Source organism: Psammomys obesus, unplaced genomic scaffold (assembly GCF_907164565.1).
Source record: "Psammomys obesus unplaced genomic scaffold, mPsaObe1.curated_primary_1811, whole genome shotgun sequence".
In the NCBI taxonomy this organism is placed as follows: Eukaryota; Metazoa; Chordata; class Mammalia; order Rodentia; family Muridae; genus Psammomys; species Psammomys obesus.
This window is the reverse complement of record NW_026588752.1, coordinates 7,432,846-7,448,357: the sequence shown is the minus strand read 5'-3', so window position 1 is coordinate 7,448,357 and position 15,512 is coordinate 7,432,846. Positions and strand designations below refer to the sequence as shown.

Genomic DNA, 15,512 nt, shown 5'->3' with positions numbered 1-15,512 from the left:
CATCATGAGATCAGGTCTCTCTGCAGAGCGAGGCCAGGCCTCTCAGGGCTTCGTTCAGAACAGACGCTCCGGTAGGGTGCAGAGGGCAGGCTGAGTCCCACTTTCATCAACTGCCTTCCTTCTGCTTGGTGTTGTCTCAGCTCTGTTTGTACCTCCCCTATGCATAGCCTGGTATGCCACTCACAGAAGCCAGGGCCATGAAGCTGGCTGTGGACCTCTGCAGACCATGAATCCACACCACCCTGTGTGATCAGACAGCAGCTGCATCTTACAGGGTGGCCGATGGCCTGTGTCAGCCACACACCCCTGGGGATGTGACAGTCCTGGCTCAGCCTCCCGCAGACCACAGATGCTACAGCTTTCCCTCTCCCACCGGGCACAACCGCATCATGACTGTAGGGCTGTGACACTCAGCTTTGAGGGACCAACCAAGGTTGGGGCACATGAAATGCCACCAGATAATGGACTCTTGAGGGCTTGTTTTCGAGCAAGGCTCTCTGTGATCCCGTGGTCTCAGGTCTGAGCCAGCCCACAGTGGACTTGAGGCCACCATCACTCCATTACCATGGCACCTCTCTCTCTATGCTTCCCACTGGAGCATGATTAATAATATCCAACCTAAGACTGTATCAAGTAATTACACCTTTTAGTGCACCTGGTAATTTTTATCCACCTGGTGCTAGCAGTCAATCAAAATGCCATAAAAGGGCTTCAGAATGTGCTAATGACTTGCTCGCTCTGTCAGGCATCATGGGGGTGCATTCGACTCTTGGCACAAGAGTGGTGCATGGAACAGACTTGCAGCTTATCCGTACCGCTCGGCTTCTCTAGGGGCTACGCTTCTCCACACAGGCCTGCTTCTCTACGCTGCCTCAACGTTTCTCCAGAGCTTAGCTCCTCATCCATTTCATCTTTTCCACAGGGCTGGGCTTTCTGTAGACCTGGGCTTTTCTGTAGAGCTAGGCTTCTCCACAGAGCTAGGCTTCCCTGTAGACCTGGGCTTCACACAGCTTTGCTTCATACTGCCTCCTGTAACACAGCTGCCTTCCACGTAGAGCCTTTTGAAACTTTTGAAAAGTTGCAGGCTCACTAACACCAGCCGGGGGAGGAGGCTGAGCTGTAGCACCCTCAGCCTGCCAGGAATAAGTGTGCTGTCTCTGAAGACAGTAAAGAACTCCAGTGCCCATTTCCAAACGCACACTGGCCTTGGAGACGGCAGCATACTCACTGCAGCGTTCAACCTCAGGGTCTTCACCGTGGCCTAGGAAGCCCTGGGTCTCATCTGTGTCACTGCTGGCAACACTGGCTCCACACAGCTTCCCTAAGGTCTCACACACCTCCCCACCCTCCTGTTGGGTGGTTGTGGCACTTCATATGCCCAACATGGGGGAGCTCACAGCCACTGGGGACAGTTGGGGGACATGGGTAGATGTGGTGGGTCATAGCTGAGGCCTTCCCGGGCCTCAGGGGCAGAATTACAGTCACAGAGGGTCAGGTACCGGGTGGCCTGCTTCAGATAACAAGTATGTGAAGAGCACCTGGAAACCAGGTGACTTCCAATGTTCACACTTGAGACCACAAGCCTGCTGGATCATTTAGTCCCAGAAACAACTTGTTGGGTGCCCCGTTCACCACCATCCATGTATGCACCACCTGAGCCTCTTTGTAAGGATAGGAATCCTTGGGGCAAAAGCATCTGGGTGAAGGCCAATACTGCAGCCAGTGGAAGGGAAGGGTTCAGCCTGTCATGGCTGCACGTATATACGTGCCAATGGAGGCAACAGGGACCTTCCTATGGTGTTCCCTCCACAGAGGCCTACACCCTATGCAGGGAGCTCAGCAGAAGATGGTGAAGAAGTGGGGATGCTCACACTCTGGGAAGCGCTTACCTCATTGGAGAAGAGGCTGCCTCCACCCACAGTGCAGTTGGTGCCCTACCTAGCTTTAACTATCAACCTGCGTGGCCGGGAGTCACTTAAGAAGACAGCCTCAGCTGAGGGATTCCCCAGACCAGATCTGCCTCTCGACACGCCTGTGAGTGATTGTCTTAACTGAAAATGACATAGGAGAGCCAATCCAGGGTGGGCAGCACCATTCCCAGGCAGGAGTTCCTGGACCGTAGAAGAAAGCTAGCTAAGATGAGCTTAAGGGCAAGCCAGCACGTAGAATTCTCCCACAGCTTCTGCTTTTCAGTTCTCGTTTATGTTCCTGCCCTGCCCTCCCTCAGTGAGGGGCTATACCAATAAACACTTTCTTCCCCTAAGTTGCTTTTGTTCAGAGTGTTTTAATCACAGCGACGGGAATCAAACTAGAACAGTGCTGGCTCTGGTCAAGGTGCAGAGCCACAGAGAGGTAGTGTAGGTCCGGGGGAGGGGGTTTCATCACAGCACCCTGCACCACAGTGGGAAGGCAGTGTCCCTTCCTGAGTCAGTGGCGGACAGCTGGTCAGGAAGGGGTGGACACAGCTGCCCTCGTGAGCACAGGAAGAGCCTCCTGTTGCTAAGTTATGCCCAGAGAGCCATGAGGTCACCAGATGAGCCTGGAAGTCAAGATCTGGGCAGTCTAGAATGTTCTAGACTGAAGGAGGCCCTGGTGTGAACCTTGCCCTCATATGGGAGGCCCCCGCTTGCATGATTCGGGGACCCATTCTTTGCTCAACTCCTCTGCATGTTTGGGTTGCAATGTTCCCTCAGAAAAGGTAAAAGTAAGCAAAGAGATCCATGTCAAGATGACATGTCCAACAAGGCTGCAACATGGAAAAGCTAGTGTTGTGTACTGCTAGAGGAATACAGAGCTCATCAAAGAGCAAGACGTGGAAAACGGAGTGAATATAGCCAAATTCTCTGCATAACCCACCCAAGTCAAAAGCGGACGCCTCACTCTCACGTCAAAGTTTCAAGTAATCCTGTCTGAAATTTTCAGCAGTGCACATCAGTGGAAGCAGGAGCAGCAGGGGACACAGCAAGGATGGGGGGCTGGGGGAGAAGGACACCCAGATTTGAGCAGAGCAGTTCTGGAGCAGGCAAGGGCCGTTGCCCACACAGGCTGTTAAATGATATTCACACTGGACTACAAGAATTGTGTGCGCATCTGGCTTATGTGAGAGACACTCCTAGAAGCAAGCAAACTGGGGACCCAAAGAAAAGGTAGACACAGAGGGAGGCGGCTGGAAGATGCCCCAGTGTAAGAACCGAGGCTCCCGTTGATGGCACAAGACCTGCATTCATTTCGAAATGACCTTGGAGACATCCAAGACACTGTGGGAGAAGACAACGGCTCTTCTCCAAGTCTCCTCCAGAAAAGGACTCAAAGTTGTGCTTGCTTCCCACAGAGGGGGATTGCGAATGTGGCTGGTGCGAGCGATGGGCCACTCTGTGAGGTGGAGGGTGCAGTGGGCAGGGCCGGCCAACAACAGGACACCAGTTACAGGGCAACAAGGAGGCTTGGGGGATGGGGAGGGCAGATGGGCCAGCCCAGCCCAGCCCAGCAGAGTTACCAGGTGTGTCCTGAGAACATAATACCCAAATACATTTACACGATGAAAGTTCCACCTACCGCTCCAAGCATGATCCTGAAGATCAGCCAGCGGAAGCCCCACAGGACAACTCGGGATGTGGCGGTGTGCTTGGGGAGGCGGGACAGCGTCCAGAGAGGACACAGAAAGATTCCCAGGAATCCTGTTTCCAGCAGCTGTGACTCCCATCCTGCAGGGGGCAGGGTACAAGAGGAGACACAAAGAGGAAGGTCAATGGAGTCAAATGTTTACAAAGCAATCACCAAAAGTCCAGCCTGACCAAGACAAGAAGTCCTTAAAATGAGGCAGGTGACACGCAAATGTCACCATGTCTTCACAGGAAACAGGATGTAGAGCTTGGAGCCGGGTGACCCAGAGTCTGGGACCAGGGAATTCTGCAGCCTCAGGTGCCCTGCTTTTGTGGACAGGGGGGACTTGTGCTGCCCAGTTCAGGTGACACTTGCCATCTTGTGTGGGATGCAGCATGACCTGAGCCCCACGCTTGGGTGTGCACTGCTGATGGGCATTTGTGGGAAGCCTTTCGTTCTTAGGTTTACGTGAAAAATCACAGCTTTGAACGTTCTTCCCAAGGAATGTTTGCCAGCGCAGGTACAACCAATGACGGACGAGCTCTCTGGGAGCTCTGGATCCCACTCAGGCCCAGGTCAAACGAGTCAAGCAAAGCTGGCAGCCAGGGGCCAGTAAACTCAAGCATGGTGACATGTGAGCCCTCAAGAGGGCAGACTGCTCTGTGTTTGTGTGAAGACATCATTATTCTTCCAGCAGGGACTCAGCACAGGAAATGCCTTGAGAACGGCCCGCCGCTGAATCCTGAATTCCCAGAGACTGAAAGAGGGGAGTCCTGTGGCAGAGAAGGCCCCCATTGCTGGCTTTGCCCTCACCATCTGAGGAGTGATGACTCAAGGGTGCCAGAGATGCCCTCTCCCCACAAGGTCTCAGGATACCAGGCAGAGCTGTGCTGTCCCTTTGTGTTGACAACCGGCCATTCACAGTGACAGCAGTACTATGCACATATGTACCTCACAGAGGAAGGGACAGTTAGGAAGGACTACAGAAAGAAGTTCTGGAGGAGAACAGAGGTACAGGGAGCTTTTTAAAAATACACGTTAGTTTAGAATTAAAAGCTTGTAAAACAGCTACTTAGCATGAAGTTATAACACAATATGAAATGGGTCCACACTAGTCCACACTGACAGAACCAGCAATAATTGATTTAGCAGCTACACAGGACCGGGCACAGATTTTCCAGAATAACTCCTCACGGTGCTCAGCTCACGGTCCTCTGCAGGCAGAGGCTGCACAGGACCAGCTCTCCACGGCATGGGGCGGCCTGCCCAGGTGATCACAGTTGTGTGCAGTGTGTGTCAAAGCAGGTGAGGGAGGTACAACCCCTCCCAGGCCCACGTCAGCTAACCGTGGGGAAGAGAAAAGCCAGGCCCCTTGGATGGGTCTCCTCAGATGCTGAGCGGCACACTAAACTACCACGGCTTCCAAGCCGAGGGGAGACATAAAGTGTCAGCCTGCAGCAGCTCAAATGCGGTGAGCAAATGCTACCTGGGGTCCTGGGTCGGCAAAAACCAACCAACAAAGAAAAACTTAGGGGAAACTGAGACAGTAAGACCCGTGTGGGGATCAGAGTCAGAAACGTGGTGAGGTACTTCGTGAGTGTGAGCACTAACTACAAGGGACTTGGGGTCGAAATGTGGGAGCCAGGTATATTTTTACACTATTCCTGCAGATCTCAATAGCCCTAAGACAGCAAACCCATTCCTGACGATCAGGGACCTGTTGCTGTCCTGGGCTTCCCTCAAAGGACTGCCCTGTAAGCCACAGGCTCCCCTAGGCTTCAGGTCCCCTGGTAGCCCCCGGAGAGCCTGCTGTCCCCTCTCCAGGGTCTTCATTGGTCCATTTCAACGGGTGTCTCCTTGGAAGCTATCCACCTGAGGAAGAGAGTGCAGCTAGCCAAGTGACGAGCCATGGGCTGGTCCTGACAGGCACTGCCTGCGCTGGGAGCTGCAATGGATGGACAAGCGGTAGTGACTGCTTTGGTGGGGGCTGAGGCTAGGCTGTGGCCACCGCAGCTGGAATTTGCCCGGCTGGAGGGCCACGTGTGTCAGGTGGAGCTGGGCCTCTTGTGCCAAACTTCTCTGCTCTTGGCACTAGTCCAAGGGCGGGCATTTATGAATTGTCACAGAAGGGCTGAGGGAGAGCTACAAACCCAGAAAAAAGAAGCAGGGCCCCCATTTAACGGCAACACTGCCGTTTTCAAAACCTGGGATGGAGGGCTTCCAAGTACCCTCAGCCTGGCTGCTTCTGTTGCTGTCCATGCCCGGCGAAGGAGCTTGTGTCTGTCTCTCTGCACATTGTATGATCTAATCCTGTCGTGCTTACACTCAAAAAATGTGCTAAGCAATACTCCCCAACAGTTCCCCTTTTCACATGGGTGTCCCCCCCCCTCCCCGCACAACACCACCTCTGGGTTTTCCTTGGGATAATTTGCATTAGTTTGGGATTCATTTCACATGGCTGTGCCTGATACCCCATGGAATTTCATGGCTGGTAGTGTCCATGGGTCAAGGAATTATTTGGTAAGCACTTCAAAGGGCCACTAGAGTGACCATTTTGAAGAAGAATCTTAAAGACTACATGCTCCAATCCCCTCCTCTATTGGGCAGGTAAAAGAACTCAGAAGCTCAGAGGTCACAGAGCAAAGCTGGGGCCACAGAACGAGTCCACTCCATACCACATTGAGCGAGCAGAATGCCAGTTTGTCCCACACCCACCAAGCTGCCCACCCCCTGCTGGAACCGTTTTGCTAGGCCTGGGGCAGGGTAGAGCTGGCACCGTGACAGATGCCACACACAGTCTCAGAGCTTTTAGGGGACACATTCCCCAGAGCTTAGAGTCTGCCTAATTGCCACCTCGATCTGCAGACATAGGAATGGAATTTTAACATGCGGCACAGTGAGTGACACCAATCAAAGTGATTGATACACAATGGCAGAACCCAGAAATGCATCCAAGTGCCAAGAGAGGCAGGGTGACAGGGCTGGGGGTGGGGTGCATGACAGGGCAGGGCAGGGTGACAAAAGACAAGCTGTCTATAACAGGAAGGAGGGTGTGTGTGAGGGTCTCCCTCCTTCCCCCAGCTCCCCATGGCCTTCAGAGGGGATGGGACGTTCCTGTCCTGCTTGGATAGACATGGATGAGCCAAGGCCTGGGGAGCTATTCCAACTGGACCCTCTGCCTTGCCCCAGTTCATGCAACGGCTGTGGCTCACTGGGGTCTTTCTGACCAAAGCTGGGCTGCCCTGGTGGGAGTAGCCTGTGACAGACACCAGGGGAGGGAGGGGCTGCTTCACTCCCACCTGCTTGTCTTCTTTGCCTGGATCTGTGGTGTCTCAGCAGCTGCGCCATGTGCACAAGGAAGGCCATTGTTCTCCACTTCAGCATGGCAGGAGATGAGTCCCCAGAAAAAATAAATAACCAGCATGTTGCCAGGGGCCAAGTGACCCAGTGAGAGTGGGTGGGTGGTGAGCCATTCTTGCCCAGTGCACCAATTTTGTATGCAGTGGACGGAGTCAGGATGGCGCCTTCTACAGGAGACAGGCGGCTATAACTGAACAAACACGGCCCTCACAACCTTGTCAACTGCATTCTGAACAGCCCCCTCCCCAACCGCCTGTGCCTGTGAGCCAAAGCTTCCTACAGCAGCAGCTAGGAGAGTTCTTGCCTCCTGTCCAGGTCTCTGGGGACAGTGCTGCTCTTGCCTAGTTCGTGGTTCGGATAATAGGGGCACAGTCTCACCAGTGGCATGTCAAGCAGCTGTCAGGAGAGGCCCGTGAGGGGTCCTGAGTGACAGCACTGTGTGGACTGCTTTCATGTGGTGACATAAAGCTGGTTCTAGAACCTTCTCTTCCAGTGTCTGCCTCTTTCATTTTCAGTCACGTCGCTGAACGCTGAGCCGGATGTACCTAGGGAGTTGTACATGTGGAATAGTGCCACACAACCTCTCAGCACGGCTTCGAGAAGCGCTCCATTCAGGGCTGCTTCCTGGGGTACGGGCAAGAGGCTTGGGAGGCTCAGCAGTCTTCCTCACTAGATACCACAGACGCGATCAGACCCGTATGTGTGGAGCCATTCCCAGGAAGAAGCGAATGTCTCAGGTTTAAGAGAGACTGCTAGAGGTGTGCTCACTGGGAGCCTCAGTGTATAAAGCCTCAGGTAAGATCTCTAGCGCCACACTCACAGGCTCACAGACTGAACTTCGTGGCACATGCTTGTGATTGTAGCACTCTGGAGGCGGAGGCAGGAGGATGAGGCTATGGCTATTTCAACATGAATCTTCCTAGTTACATATGGAAATGGCCTAGATGTCCAACAGTGGGGAAAAAGGACGTGACACCGCCAGGTGTCTGTTGACGGCCCAGGCAGAGTGGCCACATCTCCATGCTGTGTCTGAGGAAAGACTCTGAGCGTGCCAGTCTCACTCTCCTACCTCCTGTTCACAGTGATCACTGTGGCTTCCCAAGTTCAAAGCCAGCTCTGCAGCTGGCCCACTTTCCTTCTGGCCTGGGTGAGGGAGAGCAGGACTGCTGTGGACTCACAGGGAAGATGTGCTCCCCCCACCCCGAAATAAAGTACTAAGCACAAACACTAATGACACGAGGAAATGGAAGCAGAGACCATACAGTTCTCAACTCAAGGTCACCAGACCCAGGAGCTTCATCTGGGTGTCTCCCTTAAGCTGTCCAGGTGTCTGTGGAGACCGGACACAACCAGGAGAAAACATGTGTAAGGCAGAGCTGATAAGGTAGAAGATTCGAGACCCCAGAGACTGCAAGTGGGTGGAGAAACAGAGGCAGAGAGCCCTACTCCATGGCTCGGCTCTACAATACTTGTTCTCGAATAAAACCAACAGACGGTGCTGGCTCCTTTGCTCACTGGCATCAAAGAAAGAAGAGAGACACTAGGCACCCACCCAGAGGACTGCTCTGTGCCTCAGCTGGACAAATGCTGGAAAGAAGGGGCACAAGGAGCCAGCAAGAGGAGGTCAGGCAGCCTTGTACTAGACAGCTGCCCTGGACAGGGAGGCTGTCTGGCTGAGTGGCTCACGAATGGGATGTCCTCAGCCTGCCAGAGAAGCAAAGTGGGAGAGTTCAGTGCTAAAAGCAAGCAGGAAGAAAGACAGCTTGAGGTGAGGGCTGGGGCGAGGTGGGACTGCAGGACAACCGACTTGATGAACACGTACGGGGTGTGAGGGGTGGGCACCACCTGGCTGAATGCAAGGCTGGAGGCACAGCCACGTCAAGCTGAGGGCCCAATGGCATTTGGGGGCAGGTAGGAAGTTTTGGAAGGCCCTGTTGGTGGGGGCGATATCTAATCAGGTAGGAGAGCTAATCCCAAAGGCTGTCTATTGCTCCAGATCACCGTGGGCAGGACAGGAGTCATGCCATGGTATGGTATCAGCTGCCATTCCTGTCAGGGGGCTAGGCAGCCAGGATACAGATGTATCCAGCCATGTGAAGAATAAAGGCCCAGGGGTGGCCTGGTACCATGCTGGGGGCTAGACAAGAGCCGGCATCATGCAATGTGAGGCATGGTGAAAGCTCCTGGAGCTAGAGTTACTTGTGTCAAAGGCCAAACTAACTCCATAAATAAGAAGCGAGATTGGAAGCACCTCAGAGGCCACTTCCCCGAGATGGCCACTCTAGAAAGAAGATGGCAGCCAGGCTGCATGAGCTAGTCAGAACGACTTCAGAGAGTCAGAAAGAGTAATTAAATATAGCGCAGATGGATCCTTCAAAAGTGACAGCACCATCCACGTGAGGAATAGGAAATCCATTAGCTCCTTCTTTAAAAACAGGGAGAAGGGGGCAAAGCGCTCCCTCCTGACTGACTGTCACTCCAGCAATGAGCCGCCCGCCCTCTGCCACCCCAGGGGCTTCTAATGATGGCCCTGGAGGGAGCCCGCAGCTTTTAAAAGTTTCCTTAGTTTTCATAGGTTATATTTTAGGAGAAGTTATGAGCTAGCATAGCAAAATTTTGCTTTGCTCCACTGCTAGCATGGGAAGGTAGGGGTGTGGGAAACAGAGCTCCGCGGTGCCCACCAGTGCATTACAAAGCTGAGGGCCTGCACTAGCCCAGTCAGTGACATCGTGGGGAGGCTACCCCTAACCCCCAAAGAGCCACAAGCCCTGTTTCTCTGTCTCTGACCTCAGAGTCGGTGTCCTCCATGGTCTGCAATTGTGACCAGGCATCTGCTGGGTGCCAGAACTGCAGCATCCCTGATTCCCTACACAGCCCAGGTACCCACAGGCCACGTGGAGGAAGCAGTTAGCCAGACACCGGAGACCTGGGGGCTCATGCTGTCACATATTCTGAGTTCTTCTAAGTTTAGACCTGTGGTTTTACTACATACACTGTTCTGCAAAGTCACTTCTGAGGATTTGGGCTTGTCTTGTACCATCTGTGATGGAGACTCAACCCAAGGTTTGGCTTTGGTTTGGTTTTGGTCTTTAGGCAGGTCTAAAGACCTTTGGTTTTGGTCTTTCTTGTTCCGTAGCCTGGGCTGACTTGGAACTTACCACGCATTCCAGACTGATCTCAAACTCACAGTGTGCCCACCGCCTCGGCTGAGTGCTGGGATTGCAGGCGTCTGCCGCCAGAGTCAGGGCAACCCAGGTGTGGAGTGCTGGGCATCAGCCACGCTCTGAGGCAGAGCTAAGGTCATCTGAGTGACCCTGTAGCCAGCAGGCTTGGGGTACACGTGCAGTGGTTTCTTTCTCAGTCAGAACCCCATCAGCAGTTCCCTGCACACGTGTGTACATCTTGCAGAATCCCCAAATAGTGGCTGACATTCACCCTTGAGGCAATCCTCGGAGCGGGAGCCACATGGAGATGTCCTCTGTTAACACACTCCCCACCTGTACTAGGACACTCAAAGCTGCCCTTGGGGGTGCTGAAAGGAATTTACTGCAGAGCTGTCCCCACAGGAAAGGAGCACTGTTGTGCGGTCTATCATTCACTCCCCACCTCCTCCCATCTTCTACCCCTCTGGAACCCGCTGGGCACCTGCAGCCCTACACGGGACTCCATACAGGCACAAACGTGGGGCTGTCAGCCCTGACAGCCATGCTACTTTCTGTGCTGAGCATCCCACAAGCAACAAGGTACACTCTAACTCACCAAAGGAGGAGCAAGCCACGAGTGGGAGTCAAGCCTCAAGCCTCGGAGACAGGATTGTAGGAAGAGAACAGCCCCTAAGAGGGGGAGTATTTTCTAGTGAGCAGATGTTTCTCAATATGCTGGCTGCAGGCTCCACACTGTAAGTAATCACGAAAGCCAGGTGTGTTCCTCATACTAGTAATGCCAGCAGAGGCTGAAGTAGGAGGATTGCCCTAAGTTCAATGTCAAAGGGCCACAGAGCGGGACCCTTTCATAAAAAGCAAGGAACTATAAAGAAAGAAATGGACTTACCAGTAACCACATGCCTGGGCTGCAGAGTTTGGGAGATTGCTAATACACAGATGAAGGATGTCTCTGGGGCACTCAGAGAAACAGGAAGTGACCTCCGTAACCCACATGCCCTTGTGGTGACCCTTGCGGCAACCCAGGTCCCAGGTGCTTGTTAATGTTCGGTTGCTAGGACAACCAGACTTCCGAGCCACCGGGTGTCCCCCACTGCTTAGATCTCTGCAGGTGTCGCCAGCTAGCCTGGAAATGGGATCCACAGAGGTGACCTCCGCAGCTTTATTGCCTCTGGATAAATACGAATATGTTTCCCCTCAACGGAAATTAGACTTAGCCAGATTTTTTTTTTTTCGGATTAATATATTCCAAATATTTAACGTATAGATAGCATGCTGAAGGGCACATGTTCTCTTGAGCTTTCTCTTGTTTCCTGTGTGTGGAAATGAGCTACAGACTGCCCAGCCTCAAAACCACAGGCCAGGATCCTATGGAGGTGTCAGACACCATGGCCCTGTGGTATTGTCTGCAATGTTCGGGTTGGTGTGACACAGTAAAGGAGCCGCTGGCCATATGGGCCCCTGAGAGCCAAAAATGTGGCCCATGTGGCTGAGGGAGAAATTAAAAAATTTAAAACTTTAGCTCAACTGGATTTGTGTTTAAAGTGGCTGTGTGGGGCGGGAGTCCCCATGGTCCACAGTCTCAGGGGAGGTACCTGGCCACGTATGTATAGTCTCAATGCAGAACCAAGGCTGGACAAACTTACACACCTTCTCCCCACTCTGGGTGCCCTGTGTGCATTAGAAGAAGCCCATCGATTCCCCTAACCCGAGCCCTGCACCTTCCAGGGGCTCCCGAGACTGCCGATGAATCGGATGACATAATTCTCACAGGAAAACGGTCCAGACAGGAACTGACCAGTGCCCATGACCCGCACTCCCCCCAGGACCTACTCAGGGTCTCCTTTCTTCCCTGGAGCAAGCCTACCTCACACTTCGGCCATCTTCTCATCAGAGGTTAGGCAGAGAGGCAAGAGTAGAGGCTACCCTGGACTCCAAGAGCCCACGGGGCTGCCCTGCCTTCTGGGAGACGTTTGTGGTAGCATGTTCTCTGCCCACTTCCCAGACAAGCTGTCCCCTCCACGTCCTAACTGAGCACTGTGATTGGATTGGGAGATTGATAAAGTGCGCCCTGGTATTAGTGGAGAGGCCTGGCACGTGGGGAGGCAACTGAGGAAGCTCTGCTCCCCCACACTCAGTGAGGGGCACCACCCGACCGCAGCCAGGGCCCAGGCAGCAGAAGCAAGCCTACCAGTATATGCTCGCTCCTTCTTCTGCCTCTGCCTCCCGTCTTCCCTAAAACAGCCACCTTGCTGCATCACGTGTCCCTGCACAGTGTTCTGCATCATCACATGCAGGCATAGAAACGTCAGAGCTGGGTGACCCAGGGCTGAGTCCTCTGAGGAGAAATTTTTCAGATGGGAGTGAACAGAGCGGGATAGAGGAACTTCTACAGAGCAGCCACCTACCTAAGTAAGGCAGGGAAGTGTCCTTTCCTGCCATGAACGGACCCGAAAGGCTCTTGGTATAAATTCGACTTTACTCTTTAGATAACATGGCACCTCTCGAGACATCATGAGCATGCCTGCCAGCTCTGTGTTCACCAGGCCACATTGGAAGCTCAGACCATGACTCCATTTCTCCTCGGTTATCAGTTCCTCACCTACCCTCTGCTTAATCTGGACCTCACATCACAGATGACTATGCCCTTACACTTCCATTCATCTCATGATGGTCACATGATGTCCTCACATGATGTCACATCCTCCATGGGTCCACACCAGGCAGGGAAACCTCTGGACAAGCTGGCAGAGCCGCAGGGGATAGGCTAGGCAGACCCCTGCCATCCTCTGTACCCACTTCCTGAAGACCCACCCTCACCCCAATACTGCCAGCAGAAACACAGAAAACAGCCCAGGACCTCCCAGCTACATAGCTGTCAGATGGGCAAGTCCTGGAGCAGGTGGCCTTCAGGCTCTACTACAGCAGTGGGCTTCCCTACCAGCAAGAACTCTAGCTACTCAGCTGTGATGACACAGCTTTCAGGCCAGAGGAGCTGAAGTGTGGTCAATGTCCCCGGCCTGAGCCTTTGAAGTGTCCTTCCTTGTCCTGCTATAAGCTTAGGGATGATTCCTCACAACTTTGACCCCATTTCGGAGAGACAAGCTGCAGGGCTCATGCATTCATGGTTCCTGACCACTGGCCATGCCATCTTCCAGGAAGGGCCACAGCCTCAGCTGCTGCTCTGGCCACGCCTGCCACCCCAGGCCACCAGCCAACAAGCCCCGAAGCCAATGTGAGAGATGGTGGCTTGATGCTGCATTAGTCACCTTCAGTTTGTTGGCCCCAACTTCTTCAGCAAAGTATTTTTTTTTTTTTTTTTTTTGGTTTGGCTTTGTTCTTCTGCGTATTTGTGCATCTGTGCGTGCCTGTGTGCACACAGGCTGCAGGGGCCAGAGATCAACCTTGGGTATCACTCCTAAGTCAGCGTCCTGGGGCTTGATGACTAGACTAAGCTGGCTGGATTACAAATGGATGCCACCATGCCTGGATGTTTACATGGGCTCTGGGGATCCTTGTGCTTGTAAGGTAAACACGCTACCAATTGAGCTATCGCCTTAGCTCCCAACCACTGGGTTTTTAAATAGTAGCTTTTGTATTTAAAATGCCCTGGCAGAGGAGAACAATCATTTGTGTCAGCTCTTTCACCTTCATGTCAGTTCAGTATAGATATATTACCTGCGTTCCACTTGTGTTCATCAGATACCGTTGGTTTGCAACCAGTTTCTCTGTTGCATTTCACACTTTGGCCTTTGCACAAATGTACAAAGAGAAGCTAAAACTAACTCTCTTGCAGACCCGACGTGGCAGGATAGGTTCAAGTTCACAGTATTGACTAGGAAGCATACAAGTCCCCTACAGCCTCAGATTTGAGTGCTGATGGATCATCCCCACCACGGGCACAAGTCGGCTTCCTCCCAGCCTCTGCCTGATGACACAGCCTGTCCTCTTCTCCCTACAGCTGCCCCGAGGAAAGAGCAAGGGGCACATGGCAGGAAGCATTCCCTCAGCTGCCACCCCAAGAGCCCTCAGAGCTACACCCATATTTCATTCCTCTTCCTCGTGTAGGTTTGTTAATCTCACATTTCCTGGCTCTGTCCATGAGAGGCAAGAGGGCAGGCACACCCAGCACCACATTCTGAAGCTGTTTCCACAGGAGGAACAGCCCCCTCCCCCGAGCAAAGCTCGATCCATGGCTGAAGCAGGACAAGGATGTGCCTGGAACTCCTGACGGCACACCTGGCGGGATGGGGGAAGCCTCACGGATGAGCCAGGGACCGGAGGGAAGATCATGGAGGTGAGGCACAGAAAAGTGTGCAGGGATATTGGGGGCGATCATCTGGGAGAATAAGATAAGCCTCCACTGTGATACATAAACACGGGAGGGGGGGGTCAGCTCCTCCTCACAGAGCCGCTCCACGGAATTACTGTCTGCAGAGGAAAGGGGAGCAGGACTCACAGGATGTCTCTGTGGCGACCTCGGCAGGTAAGACGTCAAACCAGGGTGACCTGGAGGAACCACCCTGAATTCTCTACAGTGCTGTGTGACGTCGGCTCATATAAACCGTGTGACACCCCTCCGAGGGGAATGGGCTCCCTACAACTATGGGGTTGACTCAGATACCTGCCTCCTTCGGGAAGCTATAGCTGGACAGAGGGGCACTTGGCACATATATCTTAACAAGGTAACGTCAGGTTAAGTGTAACCAGGAAGCCCTCCCTGGGGACAAAGAATAAGGGTATCGGGGACGGGAGCATGTTGTCATGGGATCTCTGGATGGGCCCTGGGCGTTGGGAGCTTGAGGCCTCCAGTAGTGGTCTGCAGCCAGCCATCTGGACCTGAGGCCGGCTTCTCCCTGTCAGTCACTGGTGTGGGTAGCACTGAAGGGAGGGCGGGGCTCTCTCCTCTCTCTGTAGTTTCTCTGTAGGTGTGGTGCTATTGCAAGCTCATTTGCTGGCACTGTTGCTCCAAGTGCAAAGCTAGTGTCACGGCACTGTTGTTGGCTTTGCTGGCTGCTTAGCTGTGATGCCTGACTGCCAGGAGGCACGAGGGAGACCGGAGCTTGCAGCTCTAGTCTTGGGAGCAACTTGGGAGGAGGGTGGGTGTCATGGAAGCCTGCTGGGCCTTGGCTGCCAGACAGGCCCTGCCATGTGACCAACAGAAGCTACCCCTCCCAGAGTGGGTGCTACTTGATAAATCAGGTGTGTGCACTGCATTGCTGTTAGAACCTGGAAGGGAATAGGAACCTCTTAATGGTGAGTCTGCAGTGTTTAAAGAGAGCTGTGAGGGTCAGCACAGGAAAGTGAGACTGCGCCCACACACACAATGTACCCCTCTCTGGCTCAAGCACCTTCAACCACAGAAGGGAGTTCTGGATCTGCCTATCT

General features: G+C 53.4%; 1 protein-coding gene across 1 annotated transcript in view; it reads right to left on the bottom strand.

Annotated features, from left to right (window-relative positions):
- LOC129674438 (lipase maturation factor 1) overlaps positions 1 to 15,512 on the bottom strand; it is a gene marked incomplete at its 5' end in the record, with an annotated part of 67,732 nt that overhangs the window by 41,735 nt on the left and 10,485 nt on the right. The window contains one exon of the mRNA XM_055604395.1: positions 3,556 to 3,704. Within this exon, the coding sequence (XP_055460370.1) occupies positions 3,556 to 3,704 (149 nt within the window). The remainder of the gene's footprint in view (positions 1 to 3,555; positions 3,705 to 15,512) is intronic.